Source organism: Thalassophryne amazonica, chromosome 19, assembly GCF_902500255.1.
Source record: "Thalassophryne amazonica chromosome 19, fThaAma1.1, whole genome shotgun sequence".
NCBI classification, from domain to species: Eukaryota; Metazoa; Chordata; class Actinopteri; order Batrachoidiformes; family Batrachoididae; genus Thalassophryne; species Thalassophryne amazonica.
Window position 1 is genome coordinate 67,449,406 of NC_047121.1, and position 22,729 is coordinate 67,472,134.

General features: G+C 39.0%; 1 protein-coding gene across 3 annotated transcripts; it reads left to right on the plus strand.

The window, feature by feature from the left end:
• The first annotated feature begins 932 nt into the window (after positions 1 to 932).
• ppm1aa (protein phosphatase, Mg2+/Mn2+ dependent, 1Aa) lies at positions 933 to 22,729 on the plus strand. Of its 3 annotated transcripts, none has more exons than XM_034194923.1 (6): positions 933 to 1,292; positions 4,880 to 5,733; positions 5,845 to 5,962; positions 8,081 to 8,192; positions 8,862 to 8,919; positions 22,626 to 22,729. In XM_034194923.1, the coding sequence occupies exons 2-6, from the start codon at positions 4,897 to 4,899 to the stop codon at positions 22,686 to 22,688; spliced, it is 1,188 nt and encodes a 395-aa protein (XP_034050814.1). In that variant the 5' UTR covers positions 933 to 1,292; positions 4,880 to 4,896; the 3' UTR covers positions 22,689 to 22,729. The 3 variants fall into 3 exon arrangements, with proteins under 3 accessions (XP_034050814.1, XP_034050813.1, XP_034050811.1); XM_034194922.1 differs by lacking the exons at positions 933 to 1,292; positions 22,626 to 22,729 and adding exons at positions 13,671 to 13,673; positions 21,584 to 21,746; XM_034194920.1 differs by lacking the exons at positions 933 to 1,292; positions 22,626 to 22,729 and adding an exon at positions 16,788 to 17,284.

Sequence of the window (22,729 nt, forward strand, 5' to 3'; positions counted from 1 at the left end):
CGCATCCTGCGACCGCAAAGCCCGGGCCGGCACATAGAGTTCCACAAGATCAGCCAGATAAGATGGCGTCAGTCCATGAACAACCTTATAAGTCAATAACAAAACCTTAAAATCTGCTCTCACAGAGACAGGGAGCCAGTGCAAAGATGCCAAAATGGGTGTGATATGTTCAGACCTTCTGCTACGTGTCAGAAGTCTGGCGGCAGCGTTCTGAACCAGCTGAAGACCCCTAATGCTGGACTGTGGTAACCCTGAAAATAGAACATTACAATAATCTAGTCTAGAAGAAACAAAAGCATGAATCAGGGTCTCAGCATCAGCCATGGACAGGATGGGGCGGATCCTCGCTATATTTCTCAGATGGAAAAAAGCAGTCCTAGTAACATCCCTGATGTGGAGGTCAAAAGACAACGTGGGATCAAAAATTACCCCAAGGTTCCTCATTTTGTCCGTATGATGGATGACACACGAACCCAGGCTGAGCGCCAGCTGGTCAAACTGATGCCGATGTCTCGCTGGACCAAGAACCATCATTTCAGTCTTATCAAAGTTTAAAAGTAGGAAGTTACTAGACATCCAACTTCTCACTGATAGAAGACAGTCCTCCAGGGATTTTATGGGAGTGAGATTTTCCGCAGTTATCGGCATGTACAACTGAGTACATATATATATATATATATATATATATATATATATATATATATATATATATATATATATATATATATATATATATATATATATATATATATATATATATATATATATATATAAAGTTTTTACGCCGTATTAAACCGATCTGTCAGAACGAGGTTATTCGTAGGACAGTCAGGGAGCTCTTTTGGGATTACGTCATGTTTTCGAGCAACCTGCAACATCCGGGTCTTTGCTGTGTGGATCGGTGCAGCTAACGTTAGCTTAGCTCGCAGGCTGTCAAGCTGTCAGACTGAGGCGGACGTTTCGGCTATCTTTTGCGTGGCCGCACAAAGCTGTGGTTCGAAAATTGCCCGGAATATATATCTATATATATAGATATAGATATATATCTATATATATAGTAGGGTATATTTTAGAATGCCAACTGCGATAATGTAACGCACCACAGGCGTACGTTAACTTTAGCACGTACACTGTTTAACGTTACATGCCGAGTTTTCAGTTGACGATTCTTTATTGCTAGCTCTTTAATGGCTAGCTAGTTTGGCTAAATCGCCACAAACTGGTTTCGTCGGCGCACCGTCTCTGCAGTTAGTCGTTATACAGTTGCTGTTTATCGCTGTATTGGATATTTGGTAAGTCGTAATGGATAATGAATGGTGTTTATTATTAAAGCCTCCGATGGACGATGAGTTAGTCCTGTTAGCATTTAGTGAGTGCGGTGTTAGCCAGGCCGAGAGCTTTCCTCGCCTGTAACGTTCCGTTAACAAATCCTCGTCAAAGTTGGGGAGCACAGGTCAAGGCTTACGACCAGGCTGCACTGTCTGTTTATTTGGGTTGTGATGTGGATTTACTACATGGTGAACTTTTCCTTTTCTGCCAAGCGCGACAGTTGTAGTTCTTTAGCAGTTTCATTCTGATTTCAGACGACCTCAGCGTTAGCATTAATGTTGAATTTCTAAGATCATGTGTAAAGAGGTGTAAAGTTTTCGAGTCATTGGCTCTATGAATTTTTAAAATTCTTAATGTAATGAGCTAATTTGAAAACTTGTCCTTATTAATATATTTTTTTTAAGCTGTGGCTCAAATGTGTTGGTGTTATTTATATTACTTTCCTTTTATTCTAATCATTTGTGTGTGTATTTATATATTTATAATCATGTTTAGCCTGTGACAAAGCATAATAATAATAATGATAAATTATGGACTGACGGCTTTGTTAGTTAAGTAAAGTTAATGTATTAATGCAAAAGATTAGAGCACTATTAATATGATAAACCAACATGAGCATGTTGGAAGTGCTCAGAATTACAAAGAATAAAATATGTTATTATGTGGGGCATTAAAGATTCTATAAAACGTAGATAACTTGAATAATGTTCTAATGGTTACAGGGAATTTAATTATTTACTAGTCTTGTTAGCCTTAAGTCCCTTGGCTGCTCCCTTGTTTTGCACTCGGGGTTGCCACAGCAAATCTGAGGTGGATCTGCATGTTGAATTGGCACAAGTTTTACGCCAGATGCCCTTCCTGATGCAACTCCATATTACATGGAGAAATGTGGAAGGGGTGGAGTTTGAACTGGGGTCCTTCCACACTGCAACCAAGTGCACTACCCCTGCCAGTAGCTTTAATGTACACATTGGTTATATTTTTAGACTGAATCATGTCTTGTCCAGGGACACAGATGGGTAATGTGACAAGGAATGGAACTCATCCTATCCCACTGAGCTATGCTACAAGTATGAGCCATGAATGTTTCACATACTAAGTTTTTGCAATCTTTTTTCTTTAATAGATTTTATTAAGTCCTCCCCTGCTATAACAACATTTTCAATCTTACAAGCAGCATACATGCTCTTGCATGTACAGACCCTGCGCCGACTTAAGTAATTGAATATTATTTATTTGATATGCATGTGTTTTTCTGAGTGGTCCAGGAGGTACCAGTGTTCATCAGGGGGCAACTCGGCATGTGATGTTCAGTGTTACAAATATGAGTGGTTCAGAGTTTTCGTAATAGTATTTAAAGTTTGCCATGAGTAATTTTATTTACAGTACAGATGAAAACTTTTATCACCCCCATTCATACATTCTACTCTACATTTAATTCTGATTTTACTTTCATGTCCCGTGTTTGTCAGTTTAAGTTGTTAGCTCATGTGAAGGTGGGCATTTTGTACAGCAGGTGACATACATGTACGAGGTCTATTAGAAAAGTATCCGACCTTATTATTTTTTTCAAAAAACGTATGGATTTGAATCACGTGTGATTGCGTCAGACAAGCTTGAACCTTCGTGCGCATGTGTGAGTTTTTTCACGCCTGTCGGTTGCGTCATTCGCCTGTGAGCAGGCTTTGAGTGAGGAGTGGTCCACCCCTCTCGTCGTTTTTTTCATTGTGTAGAAATGGCTCAGAGACTGCCACTTTGCTTGATCAAAATTTTTTCAGAAACTGTGAGGGACATCAAAGTGGACACCATTCGAGAAATTCAGATGGTTTTTGGTGAAAATTGTATGGGCTTCAAAGAGATTACGGAGTGTTACTGTCGCTTTAAGGACGGCCCAGAGCGACTGGTGGTGCGCCGCGCTCCGAAGCCGCCATCAACAGGCTGAGTGACCATTTCATTTCTAAACGGATGGCTGTATGGATCTGTGACCATCGTGTGCAATTTCTCTGGTTATCACAAGAGCTGGACATCAACCATTTTCCGGCAGATTTCACTTTTAACAAGAGATTTTGTCATGGAAAGCCGAGCGGAGGCTTCGCGCGTTGTGATGGATTCGCTACTGGAGCGAGACAAAACCACCTCCATTTTGGTCTCACAGGATGGCTTTGAGATGGCGTTCAGACAGCTGTCGGTGGTTTTTCCATCGAGTGATTATCCAAGAAATTGTGGATGTGCCTGGACATTCCAGAACATGTCCCGTGAGGCTTCATCACGGCGTTGCTATGCGCCATGTGGCACCACCACGACGCGCGGAATTCCTCTGCATGTCTGTCTCAATGTGCCGAAAAAGTGCTGATGTCCACGTCTTTTCACAATTCCTGTGCTAGCCAGATGACATCCCGGATAAAACACAGCGTCCAGTTTGGAAATGAACGGCACATTCCACTGTTACAGGAGTTTTTGTCATGGAAAGAGGAGCGGAGGCTTCGCGCTTCGCGGCGGTGTCGCATGGCGCAAAGCAACGCCGTGATGAAGCCTCACAGGACATGTTCTGGCATGCCCAGGCACATCCACAATTTCTCGGATAATCACTCGATGGAAAAACCACCGACAGCTGTCTGAACGCCATCTCAAAGCCGTCCTTTGAGACCAAAACGGAGGTGGTTTTGTCTCGCTCCAGTAGCGAATCCATCGTGATGCGCGAAGCCTCCGCTCGGCTTTCCATGACAAAATCTCTTGTTAAAAGTGAAATCTGCCGGAAAATGGTTGATGTCCAGCTCTTGTGATAACCAGAGAAATTGCACACGATGGTCACGGATCCATACAGCCATCCGTTTAGAAATGAAATGGTCGCTCAGCCTGTCGATGGCGGCTTCAGAGCGCGGCGCACCACCAGTCGCTCTGGGCCGTCCTTAAAGCGACAGTAACACTCCGTAATCTCTTTGAAGCCCATAAAATTTTCACCAAAAACCATCTGAATTTCTCGAATGGCGTCCACTTTGATGTCCCTTACAGTTTCTGAAAAAATTTGATCAAGCAAAGCGGCAGTCTCTGAGCCATTCCTAAACAATGATAAAACGACGAGAGGGGTGGACCACTCCTCACTCAAAGCCTGCTCACAGGCGAATGACGCAACCGACAGGCGTGAAAAAACTCACGCATGCGCACGAAGGTTCAAGCTTGGCTGACGCAATCACACGTGATTCAAATCCATATGGTTTTTGAAAAAAATAAGAAGGTCAGATACTTTTCTAATAGACCTCGTATGGGATATTGCACAGACTGAAGAAAATTGCTTTTTCAGTTGTGCTGATGCATCAAAATATAACACATTATAACGGCTAGTCCTTGTTATGACCTTTTAAATTGGAGAAGTACAACATGATGCATTTGTTTTTTTTGTTTTTTTTTCAGTTATTGTCAGGGCTAGGCTAACTCATCTCTTTTTACTGTACAACTGTTACCAGCACATGGAAAAAGAGCCTCTGTATTTCTGTGAATTATTGACAGCGTTTGGAAATAATACAATTTTGCTTTGCTGTTTGTGTTGTAGGTTTCCAAAGGGACACAATGGGGGCATTTCTGGACAAACCAAAGATGGAAAAATATAATTCTCATGGTGAGGGTAACAATTTGAGGTATGGTCTGAGCAGTATGCAGGGCTGGCGGGTAGAGATGGAAGATGCACATACAGCAGTTATTGGTCTGCCTCATGGTCTCGACCTCTGGTCATTTTTTGCTGTCTATGATGGGCATGCTGGCTCCCAGGTGGCCAAATACTGCTGTGAGCACCTGCTGGAGCACATCACCAGTAACTCAGACTTCCAGAGCGCTCTAAATGAGGACCCGTCTGTGGAAAGTGTGAAGAATGGGATCCGCACAGGATTCCTGCAGATTGACGAACACATGCGAACCATCTCTGAGAAGAAACATGGTGTGGACCGCAGTGGCTCCACAGCAGTGGGGGTGATGATTTCTCCAAGCCATGTCTACTTTATCAACTGTGGAGACTCACGGGGACTCCTGAGCCGGGGTGGCGCTGTGCACTTCTTTACACAGGATCACAAACCCAACAACCCACTGGAGAAGGAAAGGATCCAGAATGCTGGTGGCTCAGTCATGATTCAGCGAGTTAATGGGTCTCTTGCAGTATCAAGGGCACTAGGAGATTTTGACTACAAGTGTGTGCATGGAAAGGGGCCCACAGAGCAGCTTGTCTCTCCTGAGCCTGAAGTTTATGCAATAGAGAGATGTGAGGGTGAAGATGAGTTCATTATACTAGCTTGTGATGGCATCTGGGATGTCATGGCCAACGAGGAACTGTGTGACTTTGTCAGGTCAAGGCTAGAGGTGACAGATGATCTTGAAAGAGTCAGCAATGAAATTGTTGACACCTGCTTGTATAAGGTATGATATTTTGGCAAAATTTGTCATGGCACTTTGCTTTCTCTTGGCATTTTGTATGATATGACAACTGTATTTTAATGTTTTTTTTTTTTTTTCTGCTTTATTCAACAGGGAAGCCGGGACAATATGAGTGTTGTGTTAGTCTGCTTCCCAGGTGCTTCAAAAGTGTCTCAGGAAGCGGTGAAACGGGAAGCTGAACTGGATAAATATCTGGAGACCAGAGTAGAAGGTAGGGAGATAAAGCAAACAATCTATTCTGGAATATATCACTGTCTTCATCTTGTATATTTGTTCACTTACTTTCATGTAAATTTGTGAAAATTTTAAGCATTAAAGAAACAAATTTCCCTTTTTTTTTTTTTTTTTTTAAATAAGAATGTGCTCACTCATACAGTGGTTCATGCCATTATTAAGAACAAAATTACTTTTGGTGAGAGCTTGTGCAGTGCTCAGAAAGAGCAAAACTTGACAGCAAACACCACAGGGCATATAACTCTTCATTTGCTTTTGGGAGCACCTGGATAATGTACAGGATGTTGGTATCAAGTAATTAATTTCCGTTAGGTCCCCAATGACTTCTCACAAATATCCTTATGATGTACCATTAATTTCTTTATGCTTGAGAGTTTAAAATTAAAAACAGTGTTAGCTTGTTAAATTAGGCAGATATGCTGCTGCACAAATTCAGGTAATATTCACAGTGTTAAAATGTTTTCATCCACACAAAGCACAGAGTATCATTTGCATTCATAGTTTCATGGTACAACCCAAATTTCCAAAGTTTTATTTTAACAAGCCGAAGGTTTGTTCTCTAAAAAATATTCTTCTTTTTACTTGACAATAAGAGGGATGTACTTGCATGTAAAAGTCTTTGTAGTTAAGTATGGCAGGTGACCTTTATTCCTGCTTCCACACCCTTGTAGTACTACATAGCCAAACTATATACTTGGTGTTCAAGGAAAGGAATTAAAAGTTTTGAATTTATCAGTGTATCGAAGGTTGCCATAACTAGTTATGGGCGTGTGACAAAGAATCTTTGTTTGAATGCCAAACTTATAGGAGAGTGTAGATAAACTGATTGATTGATGAACATTATCGTACTTTAATGTAGTCTTAACAAAAGCCATTCCTATTGTAATGTCAAAATGTCATTGAGGAATTAAGTATGGGTGTTAGGCATCATAAATATCCAGTTCTACCTGCATGTAGATGTGTTATGGTAAGAGTAGGTCTTGGTCTTGACTGTCATAAACAACTGTTATATACTAGGAGGTCTTGACGACATTATCTTGCATATTTGCATTTTTTTGTAGCAGTTTAGTATAGTTATTGTCACAACTTGGTTGCCCAGATTTTCTTTTTTTTTTCTTTTTTTTGACAGAAATACATTGCTATCTGAAATTAAGTTGATTTGAGAATTTCAGATATTTTTTTATATTAATTTTATTATTAAAAATGCTTGTTTTGGAGTAGTAAATTATATAAAAATGTCACACTTGCTTTCCTTTGTCAGGATCTGGGTTGGAACTGGGTTGTTCAGTTTCTTTAAGAAATGCACCACTAATCGTAATGAAGTTGAGTTGAGAATTTCAGGGTTTTTTTTTTATATTGATCCCCTTAATAGAACTGCCTGCTTGTGTCTTGTAATGGTAAATTCTGAAAATGTCACAGCTCCTTTTCTTTTGTCAGGATCTGTCTCAAAATGTTGTGCAAAGAATTTTTATAACCATGGCCTATTGATGCTTCAAAGATTAAAGGAAAAACCTGAACAAAAATTGGTGGATGAATGTGAGAAATGTCCCCCATTCATAGGGAGCATTGGGCATCAAATCTCTGTTCCATTGTGAAACTAGTTCCTCTAGTATCCGTACCATTGGCAGTACACAGAACAAAAATTGCAAAAATGGTCACTGTCTAAATTCGCATAGACCCCTGTATGTGTGTCTGAAACTAAGAAGGACCTGGTTCAAAATGATGCTGCAGTTTGCTAGAAGGAATGCAGGAGTCATAAGATTTCATTTGTTTTTGTTGGGGGGGGCTCCCCTCCAGCATTAAGCATTAACTGGAAATAATGGATAAAAGTTGCCCTACTGCCAGTTTCTCCAGCCGTATCCATTGAACTCTGAGTTGTCATGTGTCTTAGAGGCTTCTCCTGTGGCGAGGTCTTTGTTTTTGATAATTGATATGAAGTCACACACTATTTCTCAATTTCGGCATGCATTTACTCAGAGGTTATACAATCTTTACATGTATGTCATATTGCTCATTAGTATACTCCTCTTTTATGCTGCATGTATAGCTTGTGCACTTGTTAATGTTGCAAAAATGGTCATTTGTTCTCTTATAGAGATGATCAGAAAGCAAAGTGAGGAAGGCATCCCAGATATTATCCAAGTAATGCGGACATTAGCATCTGAGAGCATCCCTAACCTTCCTCCTGGTGGAGAGTTGGCAAGCAAGTGAGTTTTGTGTTTGGCGTTAATGACACCAGAAAAATTTTGTATGTTAAGAGGAAAAGCCCACATATTAGTTGCACCAGAGTATAAGTTGCACCTTATTTCTCTATTATCGTCTCATTAATTTGGGATGTTTCTGCATTGTTAAAGTGTACTTCTTATCAACATTTATTCTTCTGAGTTTATTTTCTTTAGTGCTTTGATTCCTGTGAAAGTCCTATATAGTTACTGTAGTAATAATAAATGTAGTAATAATTATAATTATTATTATGAAGATTAACAAACTCATGATTTTTTGGTATATACTGCATCAGCCCACCCCCCCCTTTTTTTTTGAAGAGTGTTGGTTAAGTGCCCATCTGAAATTAAATTAAATTACAAGGAGCACATTTCATGAATGAGAAAATGACAAAAATGGACACAAACAGGTGAGTTATTTGTAATTTATTTTTTATTTGTGATGACATCAGCCCTGGGTACTCCGATGGGCGAATACATTGTAGCAGGGCCTTCCAAACTAGTAAAAAAAACAAAAAAAAAACAAAAAGTGACTTATATGCCAGAAAATAGAATGTATATCTTTAGATTAATACACATTTCAATCTGAATGTCTTTTGTTTTTTCTCTCTCTCTCCAATGAAAGCTAACTATTGACATGATTGTTATTCTCAGACGAAGTGTGATTGAAGCGGTATACAACAAGCTCAACCCTTACCGAAACGATGACACAGTAAGTATCCCAGCCTTTCCTGTAACACCTGAAACTCCCTGTACTTGTACTTTGTTTGGAGCATGCATGCTTTTTGATGTTTTGTGTAGATTCAACCCCCCAATGCATGTGACTATTGAATAATAAGGAAATGGTGTTTTGATCAAATGTTAGGGCTGTAATGGCATGGAGGGGAATCTTCCCAAAATAAAAGTTGATATGGATTGACCCTGTCAGTATATGTGACACTCTGCCCCCCCTTTCAATCTGAAAAGAGAAGACTGAAGTAGTCCTTTTTGTGTGTGTGATATGACAGAAGCACTGGTGTAATCAACCCCGATCCTGGATATCACCTTCTCTGCATGTTTTCTAACTGTTACCTCTTCATTTACTGCTACTAAGTTGTGTGCTCAGCTAATCAAGATCTAGGAAACACCAGACTTGACTTATTAGCTGTAGTTGCAGTAGTTACACTTTGAAAACATGCAGGGCAGGTGATCCCCAGGAGCAGGGTTGGTGACTATCAGATAATGGGTTCTGTATTTCCCTTTATATACAGTTGTGTTCCAGATAATAGCAGTGTGTTTTAAAAAAGTGAGTGAAGTTCAAAATCCTTAAAATAGTTTTTTATTTCCATATGAGCAGATGCATTGGGAACAGTGCACATTCTATTCAAAATAAAAACATGAAGAAAAATGTATCAAATTTGTTGTTACAGAAAGTGAAGAAAAAGGAATATTAGGCTGTTCAAAAAATAGCAGTGTCTGCATTTTTCTTTTTGCTAACCCTTATTACACTCTCAAAGGCAGAAACTGAATTCAAGTGACATTACACTGTGAAGACAGTGATGGTGGAGCAAGCATCATGATATGGGGATGTTTCTCATACCATGGTGTCAGGTCTATTTATCACATACCAGGGATGATGGATCAATTTGGATACATGAAGAGGTCATGTTGCCTTAGTCTAAAGAGGAAATGCCCTTTAAATGGGTGTTTCAATAAGACAATGACCCTAACCACACCAGCAAGCGAGCAGCATCTTGGTTCTAGACCAACAACATTAACGTTATGGCGTGGCCAGCCCAATCCCGAGACTTTGATCTGACAGGAAATGTCGGGTGACATCAGAAATGCTGTTTCTGAGGCAAAACCAAGAAATTGAAAGGAATTATGGAATGTAATCCAATGGTCCTGGGCTGGAATGCCTGTTCACAGGTGCCAGAAGTTGGTTGACTCCATGCAACATGAATGTGAAGCAGTTTTCAGAAACGGTGGTTATACAAAGAAATATTAGTTCAGTGATTCACAGAAAACTACATCCTCAAGCATTTTTTAGTTTATACAGTAAATGTTTGAGTTTGTAAAGAAAAATGCAGACACTATTTTTTAATCAGCCTTATATTCCTTTTTTATTCACTTTCTGTAAAGTAATAACAATTGTGATAAATTATTCTTTATGTTTTGATTTGGAATAGAATGTGCAGTGTTCCCAATGTGTTTGCGTGTATGCAAATCACGGCTATTACAAGGATTTCGAGCTTTACTCACTTTTTTTAAACACACTGCTATTATTTGGAACACAACTGTAGGCATTATAAAGTGATTTAACAAATGTATAAACCTTCATTATAGGATACCATAGTCTTGTTTGAGGGTGGGTGATTAAAGGGTTAAAATGAAACACCATATGATGCAATAATTCTACTTCCGGGGACAGCCCCTATTATTGCCCAGTCACTTGTCTGTCCACATCAGAAACATGGCACTTTCTCTGACATTGATTTAATTCAGAACCACCACAACTGTTTTCATGGACATATTGAACATGTTTGATACTGACTGATAGGCCGTGACATTCCAGGACAGTGGTGGATTTGGGCCACGGCCATAACAGAGCGGCATGGTCTGTGTGTGCTCTTTTTGGTCCAACTTCAACTCCTCATTATTCACATTAAATCTCGCTAAACCTTAAAAAAAAAAACAACCTCTCCCACTAGCCTTGTCTTCCCTTCTCCACTGGGAACCAAAAAACAGCACTTCTTGCGACTGCTTCAGTGATTGCAGCCGAAAACAAAACAGTACACCATCTTTCCATGTGAAGTGATGCTGTGTTTGTGTTGCACAATGGCAGACTGTCCCTGGAAGTGGTTAAATCCCGCAATATCATATAGGGGTTCAAGTCTCATAACGTGACCTATGCTTCTTTAAACTTGATAACTTCTTGTAATTTGAACTGAAGGTTGCAATATTGCAGGTGTATTTTAAAGAAAAAAGAAAGCAACCAAACTTAGGTTCCATTTCATGCTTTGTGAGAAGATTTCGCTAATTGAAGGAATGGAAAACAACATAATTTCATGATTGGGTCGTTAGATTATGATATTGACAGCCCATATGAAAAGTTGTAGGCATGTCTGATAATTTATGTTAAAAGTATGATTGTTTATGTATGGCTGGTTTAAAGCCACCAGCAGGCTGCCATGTCATCTGCTATAACAGCGATGTGTGATGTCACATGGGCACAGAGGTTCAAAACTCTGCCACGGTAGCCCTTCAGTATAGAAGGGACAAAGATGTCAGACAGATTTTTTTTTTTTTTTTTTTAAGCTTTTAATTAAATACTTACCGTAAATGCTGTTTTTCTGACGCGCACATCATCCAGCACATGCACGGTGTCGGTGTCTTGCGGCATCTCCGCTCCACATGCAGAACTGAGTACCGGTAATTTTAACTCTTTTTTTTTTTTTTTGTGCATCATGAGATGATGTCATCGTGCAGCAAGGATTGCCTGGTGTCTGTGGTAAATGAGACATTAAGGCGCTGTGACTTTTTTAACTTGTAGCACAGGCAGAGACACAGTGGGGAAGTGGGGGGGTGAGGGAGAGAGAAGGCTCGGCTGACTGATCTAACAGGAGGTGTAACTGTAGCGCAAAGTGCCAGAGGGACTTTTCTTCATCCACGACAAGGATTTTTTTTCAGATGTCGTTTTCTGCAAGACATGTTGATGAATCCACTAAAACAAGCAGGTAAGACTTTATATTGTGTGTGTGAATTTACACCGCATGAGGGCCGCAGCTTTCAGCCAGTTAATGGGCAGCATCAATTGGCGTATTTCGACTTATGAGAAAGCCTGTAAAAATTCATAAATTAGCCGCATTATTGTTTAAGCCGCAGTGTTCAAAGCGCGTGGAAAAAAGTAGAGGCTTATAGTCCAGTAATTATGGCATTTACATCAGTGCGTGTTCGCCATGTGTAGCTTTCTGTGCCCATGCTACGTCACAGCATTTCCTCAAGCGAACCGGGGGATATTTTGTGATTGGTTAACACTGTGTCAGTGGTAGCATTTATGAAATCGCAGATGATGGATGAATTCTGCTTAAATGCGGACTGTCCGAGGCAGATATTTCAGTTATAAGAGCTCCTTATTTTCATTGATATGCATCAATCATTAGTTTATAGCACAGTCTATCTTTCCAGCTGTGTTTATCAGTGAGTTTTATCTGCCTTTAATGGTCCTTATTGATTTAATAGTCTTTAAATCAAAGGAGAAAGCATTAGTAATGGATACAATCTTGTGATTATGGAATAAAGACATATGTAGACCTCAGTGACACAGCCTTCAAATGAGCTTTTCTTATCATCATTCCTTTGTATATAGTCCACAAAGCTTTTCTTTTTTTTTTTTTTTTTTTTTATGAAGATACTGTGCTTTTTAAATTTTCAGCATATGAGTACACTGGGTCAGCTGCTTGTACTTGTGCACGCTGTCTTGTCCTTGATGGTGAAAATTGACAGTTGTGTTTCATGTTTTATAAAAATGGATGGTCTAAATTACTTTAATACACTGAGCTATCTTAAAAATTTCAGTACCTTAAGAAAGCTGGCAGGACCTTTGACGTTATATATTATGCAGTGCAGCCTGAATACAGAGTGGACATATTTTTGCCACTAGTCTACAAAGAACTTTCCAAATTAATGTCTGAGACCTGTTTTGCAGATTTGTTGGAAGTGACATTTGTAGAATCTCACATTAATTGCCATGTTCATCCTTTTGAAAATATATTCTTTTGAACCACCTTTGGTAGTAATTGCAACTTAACATTTTAAATACGGTACTGTGCAAGCGCTTTAGACACAATAATAATGACAACCTGCTGAATGTCTATTTACAAAATGTGACTATTTTCACTTTTTTAAAGATGTTTAAAATGGCATGGTTTCTTTTTGGCTGTCGTATAATGTTGGAAATTCAGGTTGTATTTTTTTCAGGGTTTAATTATTTATTCATTGTTCTTTTTTGTTGAGTGATCATTAGCAGCTGTCTTTGTGCCACCATGGGTATGAAAGTCTTTGTGTATGTATGAAATTTGAAGCTTGTGGGTGTATTTTCATAATTGACTTTTAATGATGTGTTAAAAAAAAAAAATCAGTATGCACGCACACAGTACTAGCTATCAGAGGTATATGTATTTTGATAGATAAAATTAACATATATAAGCAAAAGCTGTTTAAAATGACATCAGTGATAATGTATCGGTTGGACCTTTAAGTGTCTTCACTGAACCTGAATTTGTGCTCTAGAATTACAAGTTATGCTAGTAACACATTCAGCAGTACACCATGCTACACACAGTAAAGCAACATGGTAAAACTTAGAGGTTCTATGCTTGAAGTTTGGTGATGGAAAGTCAGTACAGAGCCATACTTTGCCTTCATAATTATAGTGAATCCTGTATTGTACTTGCCCTCTTTGAGTAAGCAGTCTGAAGTGAGATGGTTAGGAGACACTACTTTAGGAGTTCTGTCAAAAACGAAAATCCAGTTGATCTGCTGATCCTCGGGGGGTGGGGGGGGTGGGGGGTGGGGGGGGTCACCCAACTAGAAGGGGGGAGACTACAGAAAGGCAAGGGGCATGCATTATTGTTAAGTAACCATGGTTGAATGGATTTTGCTTAATATGTAACCTTTTAGCATATTTGAATGTCTTGTTTTCCCACAACTATAAAAGTTATTTGATTCCGACAGTTTACCGTAATGGATATAGAAGGTCTTCACTCACTTGGGATTAATATATATTTTTACACATTTTAATTTCTTTATGTGCCCCCCCCCCCCCAATAAAAAAAAAAATCATGTGTCCTGGTATTAAATTTCTAAAATTATCCCCTTTAAGCTCAAACCAAAAACAAATCTTTACAATAATGGGTTGCATGAGTAATGGCATGGGTGTGGTGGCTCTGTGCTTAGAGCACCGGCCTTCTGCGTAGAAGGTCTTGGTTTGAGCCCCAGCTGGGACTGGTACCTGATGCCTCCTGCTGCCCACCCAGCAGTAATGAGTTGCCTGAAAGGGAGGGGAAGGTGTAAGAAAGTGAGGAAAGTAGCTGACCACCGTGCCTCATCATGCCGTAGCTGTATGCCGTAGCATATATCCAACGTTTAAGTAATGGCATCCTTCAGTATGACAAGTAAATGATCACTTTTACAGCCAGTTTTCTTTAGATCAGTCAGTGGATGGATACAGTTGACATCAGTCATTAAGAAAAACAAACAATACAGAACTCTGTATTAAATATGTTCAAGAAGGAGATGAGTGACACCCATGATAACTCTGAACTAGCTTACTATATAGGATCATGCGAGAAGCACTTTGTCACAATCCGTAGGCCATAGACTAGCAGTGTCCAAAAGCCTGTAGCACTGCACAAATATATTTCAGGAACTGACTTAAAAAAAGTGTGCTGGTACAAGATAGAAATTTTTGTGGCATGGGTATGCACATATCAGTCATCTGACATCCGGGTCGAAGGATATGTAAAGCCGCAGTGCAGTAGTACGTGGAAAGTGCGTCCCTACCACTTGTTTGTGTGTAGTACATAGTACAGTAAATGTTTGGTAGTATATACTAACCAATGTTATGGCCCAGTCACATGGCACTTAATGAAGGGCAATGAAGCCCTGACGAAACAAGAAATCTGGACTTTCATTGACTTTCGTTGGCATTGTTTAACCTTCATGCAGCTTCGTTCCTGCAATCCTTCGTCTGGATTTTTAAGCTGTTGAAAAATTTGAACAAAGGGCAACAAAAACCTCAATTTGTCTGTTTCATTTTGCTGTCGTTCTTGACGTTTTTTAATCGTTTGTTTAGTTTTTGTAACGTTATTGTTTAGTTTGACTTCGTTCGACCAGCTGAATGTTTTCACACAATGCAGAAGCCAGTTAGTGGGCGCTGAGGTTGCTGCTGCGTTCATGTACCATCAGAAATTACAGGGCAAACTCAGTCTGTTTGCTTGGATTTTTTTTATCTGGGTGCGGGGTCAGGTTTAATGGGTTCAGGCAGAATTAATCTTTTGTGTGGATACATTTAGTTATTTTGCCACAAGCAGCTGCTGAATTTGAAACAACAAAAAAGTGTGTAATTTCTGACGGTCCTTGAATGCAGCATTAGCGGCAGCAGCAGCTGCTGCGTGTGCTTATTATTTTTTATTAAATATAACAATGAGTGTAGGAATGACAATCCAGCCCTTATGTACATGTGGCAACGGGTAGATAATTCAAAAGATTATATAAAGAGCTGTTCTGGAAGCCAGAATTCACGCTGTGGATCAGCTGCAGCTGGTTGAAATAACCACACGAGTCAATGTGCATTCACACACACAGATCAATTTATTGCTCTGATATATTCAATCATCTTTACACTCATATTTATTCCCTCTTTTGACAGTTTTCTGTTCTAAACCAATATATATGGCTTAGTAACGTAATACAGTGACACAGCAGTGACCACGGCACACCAGAGGTTTTTTTTTTTTTTTTTTTTTTTTAATTGGAGCAAGCTGGAGTGCGCAGCGTGTCGTCAGACAGTGTGGATTCTGATGATGGAGATGATCCCTCTTTTGTTCTGGACCAGGAACCAGAGCAGGTGGTCCACCGACGTGCACACAGATCTCCACAGCTTCTGATTGCAGTTTCTCCAGGACTCAGGCGCTATGAGGTCCGTCCCAGCGCTGAGTCCTGGAACTCAGAGATGCAGACACACTCTGCTCCAGCTGTGGCTCCAGGCGCGTTTCATTTAAGCATCGAGATCGTGACCTTTGGTTTTGTTAAGTTCCTCTTTCGTCCCTTTTGCGCTCGTGCTTTGGAGGCTGTTTGGTGATAAAGCTTTTTCGTCCACCTTTTCTCAACAAATTGTGACTTTTTTTTTTTTTTACTTTTTCCCTTCGTTCAGGAATTGTGTGCCATGTGACGGCCATTAAGTACATACTGATTATTCAGGTACAGGGTCAGTTATTGAGCACTGCCTGCTCCACGCACATTGACCATACAGTGCCATACTGTTTGCACTTCTGGGAAATGTTCATGTAAAGCTGGGATTTACTTGTTATATTAAAATGTGAGATTGCTTACGCAACCTATTTGGCTTTGATATATATATCATGTTGTAAAGATTTGTTTTTGGTTTGAGTTAAAAATGGGTAATTGTGGAAATTTTAATATGTAGAAGCTGAAATTTACTTTTAAGAATGACAAAGTATTATTTTTTAGTATTAACTAAACAGTGATGTCCAATGAGGTTCCCTGATACTTGAGAACTATGAGGCGTCCATACTAGTTAATCCTGTTGCTTTTGTTGTCTGTGTTGGGTGAATGAATTGGGAGTGCTTTCATCCACATAACTGTTTGGTTAAAGTAATAATAAATAACTACGTTTCCAGATGGTTTTTGGAAGTGTTGAGGACAATGCCCAAGGAAAATACTTTGCTATATGCCTCCTGGATGACCGTTTATTATCTGTATCACACATAATTAAAGCCGTCCAGAGCTGACAGAGTTTGTGGTTGTAGCCCTGGTGTCTGAAGGGATTTTTTTCCTTCCTTTTCCTCTCTTGTTAAGGACTCTGCATCCACAGATGACATGTGGTAACACAACCCGCCTACCACTAACACAGCATAGAGTTTACAAACCACCATCCTCTCAAGACCCACAGCAGCTTCAGCTCAGCAGCTGTCTCTCCGTCACTCTGAGCTTTTGGTTTCTAAGAAGGGAATTTCATGGGAGGAGGAGGAAGAGTTGCATGCACACAAACCTGGAATTGTGCAGCACCAGTCCACTCTGGACTTCAGGATCCCAGCCGTCTTGTCTCCCTTTCATGTTCAACCACCTTAATGCGCTTGTTGAAAAATAATCCATAACAAGTGAGTCCACAAGGGTTTCTTTTCCTTTTCTGTTAACTCTGCTTAAGTAGTGTTTTTTCCCCACCTGTAATTAATTTGATTCACATTTCCTTGTGTGTTTGTATATTTTTGTTTTTGTGAAGTGCAATTGTCCTGTACAAACAGCCTGTATTTAATGCAGCTTGATTTTTAAGTTTAAAAAAAAAAAAAAAATGAAAGAAATGAAAACGAGAACCTTCTTATTATGCACTATTTGCCTTTCCCCCCGCTCTTCTTGAATTCTAACAAATGTTTATCCGGTGAATATTACTGCTTGTCCTCCAGGCACAATATGTGCGCTTTTTCCATTTTCATTATTTTATCAGTTAGTCTATGCTCCTTTAAGAAACGGGTAAATTGTATAGTTGACAGCACAGTAAGCTCTCTCTATCAAACCATTTAAATCCTATTCCCCCCCCCCCCGGGCGTTTTTTTAAAATTGTATTTTGTTTTTGTAAGTAGTTTGTGTACATGGTCAGATAATAGCTGAGTGTTATCTGTATCCTTTTGGAAGTGTGGAGTGAATATACTATAATTTCCTTAAGACTTAATGCATTTGTAGAATAGATATTTGCAGTTGCATGCTTGTGTGTGTTCTTGCGCGCGTGTATGTATGTGTGTCAGTGTCCGATCTATGTTTGCAGCTCTAATTTAACTTTGGTAAGCTAGTCTGAGAAATCGAGTAGGTTGGAGTCTTAAGGAAATTGCTCCCCAGTCTGCTCCCCCACCTTTTTTTTTTTTTTTAGCCAGTGTTCTATATCATCCTGACATCGCCGCTATATATTCCAAAAGCCTCGCTGTTTATTTGCTGGTGTGCTGTTTGAACAACCTGAGTCTGTATGACAGTAGTTAATTTACCCATGGTATGCAGTGGTTTGCAGCTCTTTCAGACTTGGCTAGTTTACATATCTCTTGTATCATGTTCAAAAGTTGGTTTCTAAAACTTTCATCCTTAGCTTGTCCATTGTGGGTAACTTGTTTCAGCTTTGACAGCTTGTGCCAAGTCCCTCCCATGACTTTTTTTTTTTTTTAACTGGTGGAATTTTAGCTCTTATTTTTCAACTTTGATCATTTACCTGATGTGATCTTTTAAGCACTGACTATTTAAAATAAGTCATCCATTATCAGTCCAACTATGAGAACCTGTCTCTTTATTAGAAGAAAAAAAACATGAGTTTGTATGTAAAATCTGTGTATATGCACATACATTATACATACAGACTTTATACATGTACACACACTTTTTGTATTGTATTTGGACTTTCAAACTAAGAACAAATTCACTGAGTTCTCAACTTTTGTACAGCACCTTTTTATTCCCATTGGGCGTGCGTTCTGCTTCAAACTTTTCCCACAGCACTAGAAGCCAGTTTGCTGCTATAGTTTGATCTGATTTTTATTTTTGCTTGTTTCCCTTTCAAAAGATGAATAGTCACTGACTAAATCTGTATTTAACAAATACCGTAGATTATTTCTTAGAGAGTGGTTTTATTTCAGATTATTTTGCTATCTTTGTCTAAAAAAAAAAAAAAAAAAAAAAAAAATGCATTGTTGGAAATTTTATGTATGTATATATTTTGACTTAAATTTAATGGAATAAATCATGTCATTTGAGGGTTCTGTTTTAATATACAATTGACATGGATAGAATGTAACTTGGGTCTGTTATTGGGAGGGTTACATGATTTTATTTTTTTGTCTGTTAGCTACACTTTTGAAAATTCCATTACTAGAATTTATGCTAATATACAAAATTTATATTTCCTTGTTTATCGGAGTGACAATCCTGTTTTACAGACCTTGGGTCAGTGATTATAAGAATGAAATTTTAGCAGAACACTTTTCACCAGAATCCTAAAATAGTTGCCTTTTTGTAATGTATATGTTTATGGCAAAATGGCCAAAGACCAGTGGGACTTTGTATTTACTAATCTGAAGTCATAAAAACTGAAGATCTAAAGGTGAATCTAGCTGTAAGATTTAATTAAATGGTGTGAGTGGCATTTTATGTTGGCATTTCCAGTTGAAACAGCCTTAAAGGTGCTCTGTGGAGTTGTGCTGTAGAGCAAGCAACATTTAGATGAGTACATCACTGCTCCGTTGGAGTTTGTGGAGGAGTACACAAGGAGGCAGCGCAATTTTATTAATGAACAGATGAGAGGGTGAAGCCTACAAGTTGGTTTTTAGCACTGTTGGTTTCACAATTTTCAAAATCCTTTGCAGACCTTTCCTGCTATGGTAACTGCAAATTCCAAAACAATAAATGCTATCTTGCTGCTCAAAAAATTAAAAGAATATAATGCGGATGAATGAATTACTTGGTGGTTGATAGATTTTGTTCAGTTTTGAGTTGCTGTGTTACTTGTAATTTATCTGCCACTTGCTGATTGAGCATGTTGTGTGCTCGTCGGTGCGTTTGACCCACTGGCACCTGCCTTCATGCGAGCGTTGGTAACTTAAAACAGCAACTGCAGCGAGAAACATGATGCTCACTGTGTGAGCAAAGTATTGAATTAAATATACCAAAAATAATATGAGAACATAAAACCATAGCAAGTACAAAGTGACTGATACCAAATGTTTTCATCTGTACTGCAAATTAGTGATGGCCAACTCAAACACTTAAACATTTCCAAACCTGTGTAGGAAAATTGTTACAGCATATAAACAAGGCGATGTGATGAACACTGGTGCCTGCTGGATGGTTCATGAATGTGCAGGCATAAAAAATTAAGAATTTTATATTTAAAGGCTGCAGTCTGCGCGGGACGTGCTCGTTGGTTGTTTTACAAGGCATTTGTGGTTCCGAAAATTGGTACAGAATGCTGAATGTTAAATAAGCCACTAAGCCGTGGGAAGTCCATAGGCTACTTTTAAGTGACTTACCTATGGAAAGCTAATAATTTGGTTCAAAACCTGCTGGAGTTGTACATTGAGGGGCAGCATGGTCCTCCTTAAAATTTGAAATTAACTACTTGTCTGCTTGTTTGTGCCTGAAATAGTTTGTTCATTCAGTATTTCTTCCCAAACAGTGAAATGTGCTCGATTGATCTGTGTTTTTGGTGTTCATATTCCCCAAATGTACTTCTACAACAGCTAAAATTCTGTACTTGTAAAATGACAAATACTCTGAGGCAGTTTACTCAATGTTTTAATAATCGCAGACTGGAGAAAAACGCAGTGTGTTAACAAATCCTTTTGTATCTCATGAGCAGTTTATATGTGTAAACTCTTTTATTTTGTGCTGCTTTTGATTGTTTGTGTCCACTAAATGTCTCAACCAGTTTTCAGCACGAAGCTGCTTATTGGAAGTTTGATCCACGTCACTTTTTTTTCTCTCTTAATAATAAAGCTTAATGAGGAAAAACCAACTATATTACTTTAAAACAAGGGTGCCATCACTTTGTATTATGTACATAACAACACTGGCCTGGAAACAGTTAATGGATGCTGGGTAATAATACATTTCTGTAACACTTCATGGCAAATAGAGAATTTTATTTCAAGAGTTGCTGAAAGTTGATGGAATGTTTTTTTTTTGGGGGGGGGGGGTGGTTTGGTTATTATTTAAATTTAATGAGTTTTTCAATGCATCCCTCCTAATAGAGGAAAAAAGTGAATGAAGATTTAAAAAAAAGACCCCATTCTTTTTCATTTTCACATTAAACTAAAATACCTCATAACATTTATTGTTGTTTTATTGGGGGAAATGATGATACATGGAGACTGACATTACTGAGAGTGTCTGTTGTGATTTTTAACACTGATCTGCTTTTCTGGAAAGCGCCCGTGCCCCTAGAGTATTTGACTGAATTGTTTATATTACTTGCTTTTAATATATATAAAACCCCCGTTTCCCCCATTTCTCCAACTGTGTGCTACAAGGGTTGTATGTGATATTTATGGGATAGGTGTGATTAAATAAAATTACCATGCATGGATCATCTGTATAATCCCCCCCCCCCCCCCCCCAAAAAAAAAAGATTTTTAAGAAGGGGGGGTAAGATTTAAAGCTACTTTGCTGGAATTCTTCATGTATGGGGAAAGATACAGCAGACTTTGAGATTTTAAACACTTTCGCCCTCTTGTACATATTTATGTACCTCAGTTGTGGCGTTTACCGAGTTAGTAGTGCTGGTTTATACGTCCCCTTACAGGGAGACCTGAGCCTCACTCAGTTGACCTTTGTCAGCTCATTAATAAGCTCACCAATTTGCCTTACCCAATCTCATGTTGGCCCCAAGAAGTACTTACTCAACAGAAGACTATGAGGATCAATGCTGGCTGGCGTTAACTTTCTCATAGACCAAATCCTGTCTTTTTGTTAGGGTACTTATACAATCAACAAAGTGACTTTGTCTTGGTTGCCACAAGGTACAACTTTACAACCTTTGCTGATGTGTACGTTTTCTCTCCTCATGTTTGCTTTTTGAATATCAGTCTTGACAGCTTGTTTTTTTTTTTTCACCACTACAGATGTCATCCTTTTAACAAATGCAAGTGTTTTAACATGGTAACCTCATGTGTATACATATACATCCATGCCTGCTATTTATGAAGACATTCAACAATAGCTTTAGAGTGCTGTAGATATTGTCAATGTTGATTCAAATGCTTCTCAGAGGCCTCTGTGAGTGTCTCTCCCCCCCCCCCCCCCCCCCCCCCCCCCCCCCCCCCATGTTCAATGCCTGTATATTTTGTATTATGTTTTAGCTCCAAAGGAATGGCAGATAAAAAAAGAAAAAAAAGATTTGCTCCCTTAACTAAATTGTATTATTTGTGTTGTCAGTTGAACAAATTGCGTTCCTTGCTTGTGAATTGATGCATTTCTCTCCCTGCTCCTTAAAGTTTTCCCCTTTTCTCTCCTTTCTTTCTTTCTTTTTTTTTTTTTTTTTTTTTTTGGCTTTAAAGTTTGAATAAATTTCTAGTTTGCAGAATGTATTACTAAATAAATTGGTTGTCATCTTGTATCTCTCACTCCATCACTTTTTGTTTTATTACACAAGGAAAAGGTTGAAATTTTTCTTTAAGAGAACAGTAAAAACAAACGGATGGGAATTTTTTATTTTTTTTAAATGACAATACACAGGTACATTTAAAAAGTGCGCCCTTAATGTACACAGGTACATTAAAAAGTGCGCCCTTTCAGCAATGACTTTGCTGAAAGGGTGCACTATCAAATTGTATTCATTGGAAGTTAACCGGAAAGGGAAAGTGTGGTAGGAAAAGATGAACAAGCAGCAGGGATGAATGCAGCCATGAAAAGATTGTTGAGCAAAACTGTTTCAAGAAGTTGGACTCATGTCACAAGGAGTGGGCTGAGGCTGGAATCAGTGCATCAAAGTCACCACGCACAGATGTGTCCAGGAAAGGGGCTACAAGTGTTTAATTCGTAGTGTCAAGCTACTCCTTAACCACACATCACAAGCGTCTTACCTGGGCTAAGGAGGAAAAAGAACTGGACAATTGCTCACTGCTCCAAAGTCCTCTTTCTGATGAAATATACTTTTCATTTCATTTGGAAATCAAGGTCCCGGAGTCCGGAGGAAGAATGGAGAAGCACAAAATCCAAGTTGCTTGAAGTCCTGCGTGAAGTCTTCAGAGGCAGTGATGATTTGGGGT

What these genes read in the sequence shown, in the direction of transcription:
- ppm1aa (XM_034194923.1), top strand. Translation starts at nt 4,897, where the DNA reads ATGGGGGCATTTCTGGACAAACCAAAGATGGAAAAATATAATTCTCAT. An exon ending in TTGACACCTGCTTGTATAAG is followed by an intron (nt 5,734 to 5,844) that starts GTATGATATTTT and finishes TTTATTCAACAG; the next exon opens with GGAAGCCGGGACAATATGAG. An exon ending in TCTGGAGACCAGAGTAGAAG is followed by an intron (nt 5,963 to 8,080) that starts GTAGGGAGATAA and finishes GTTCTCTTATAG; the next exon opens with AGATGATCAGAAAGCAAAGT.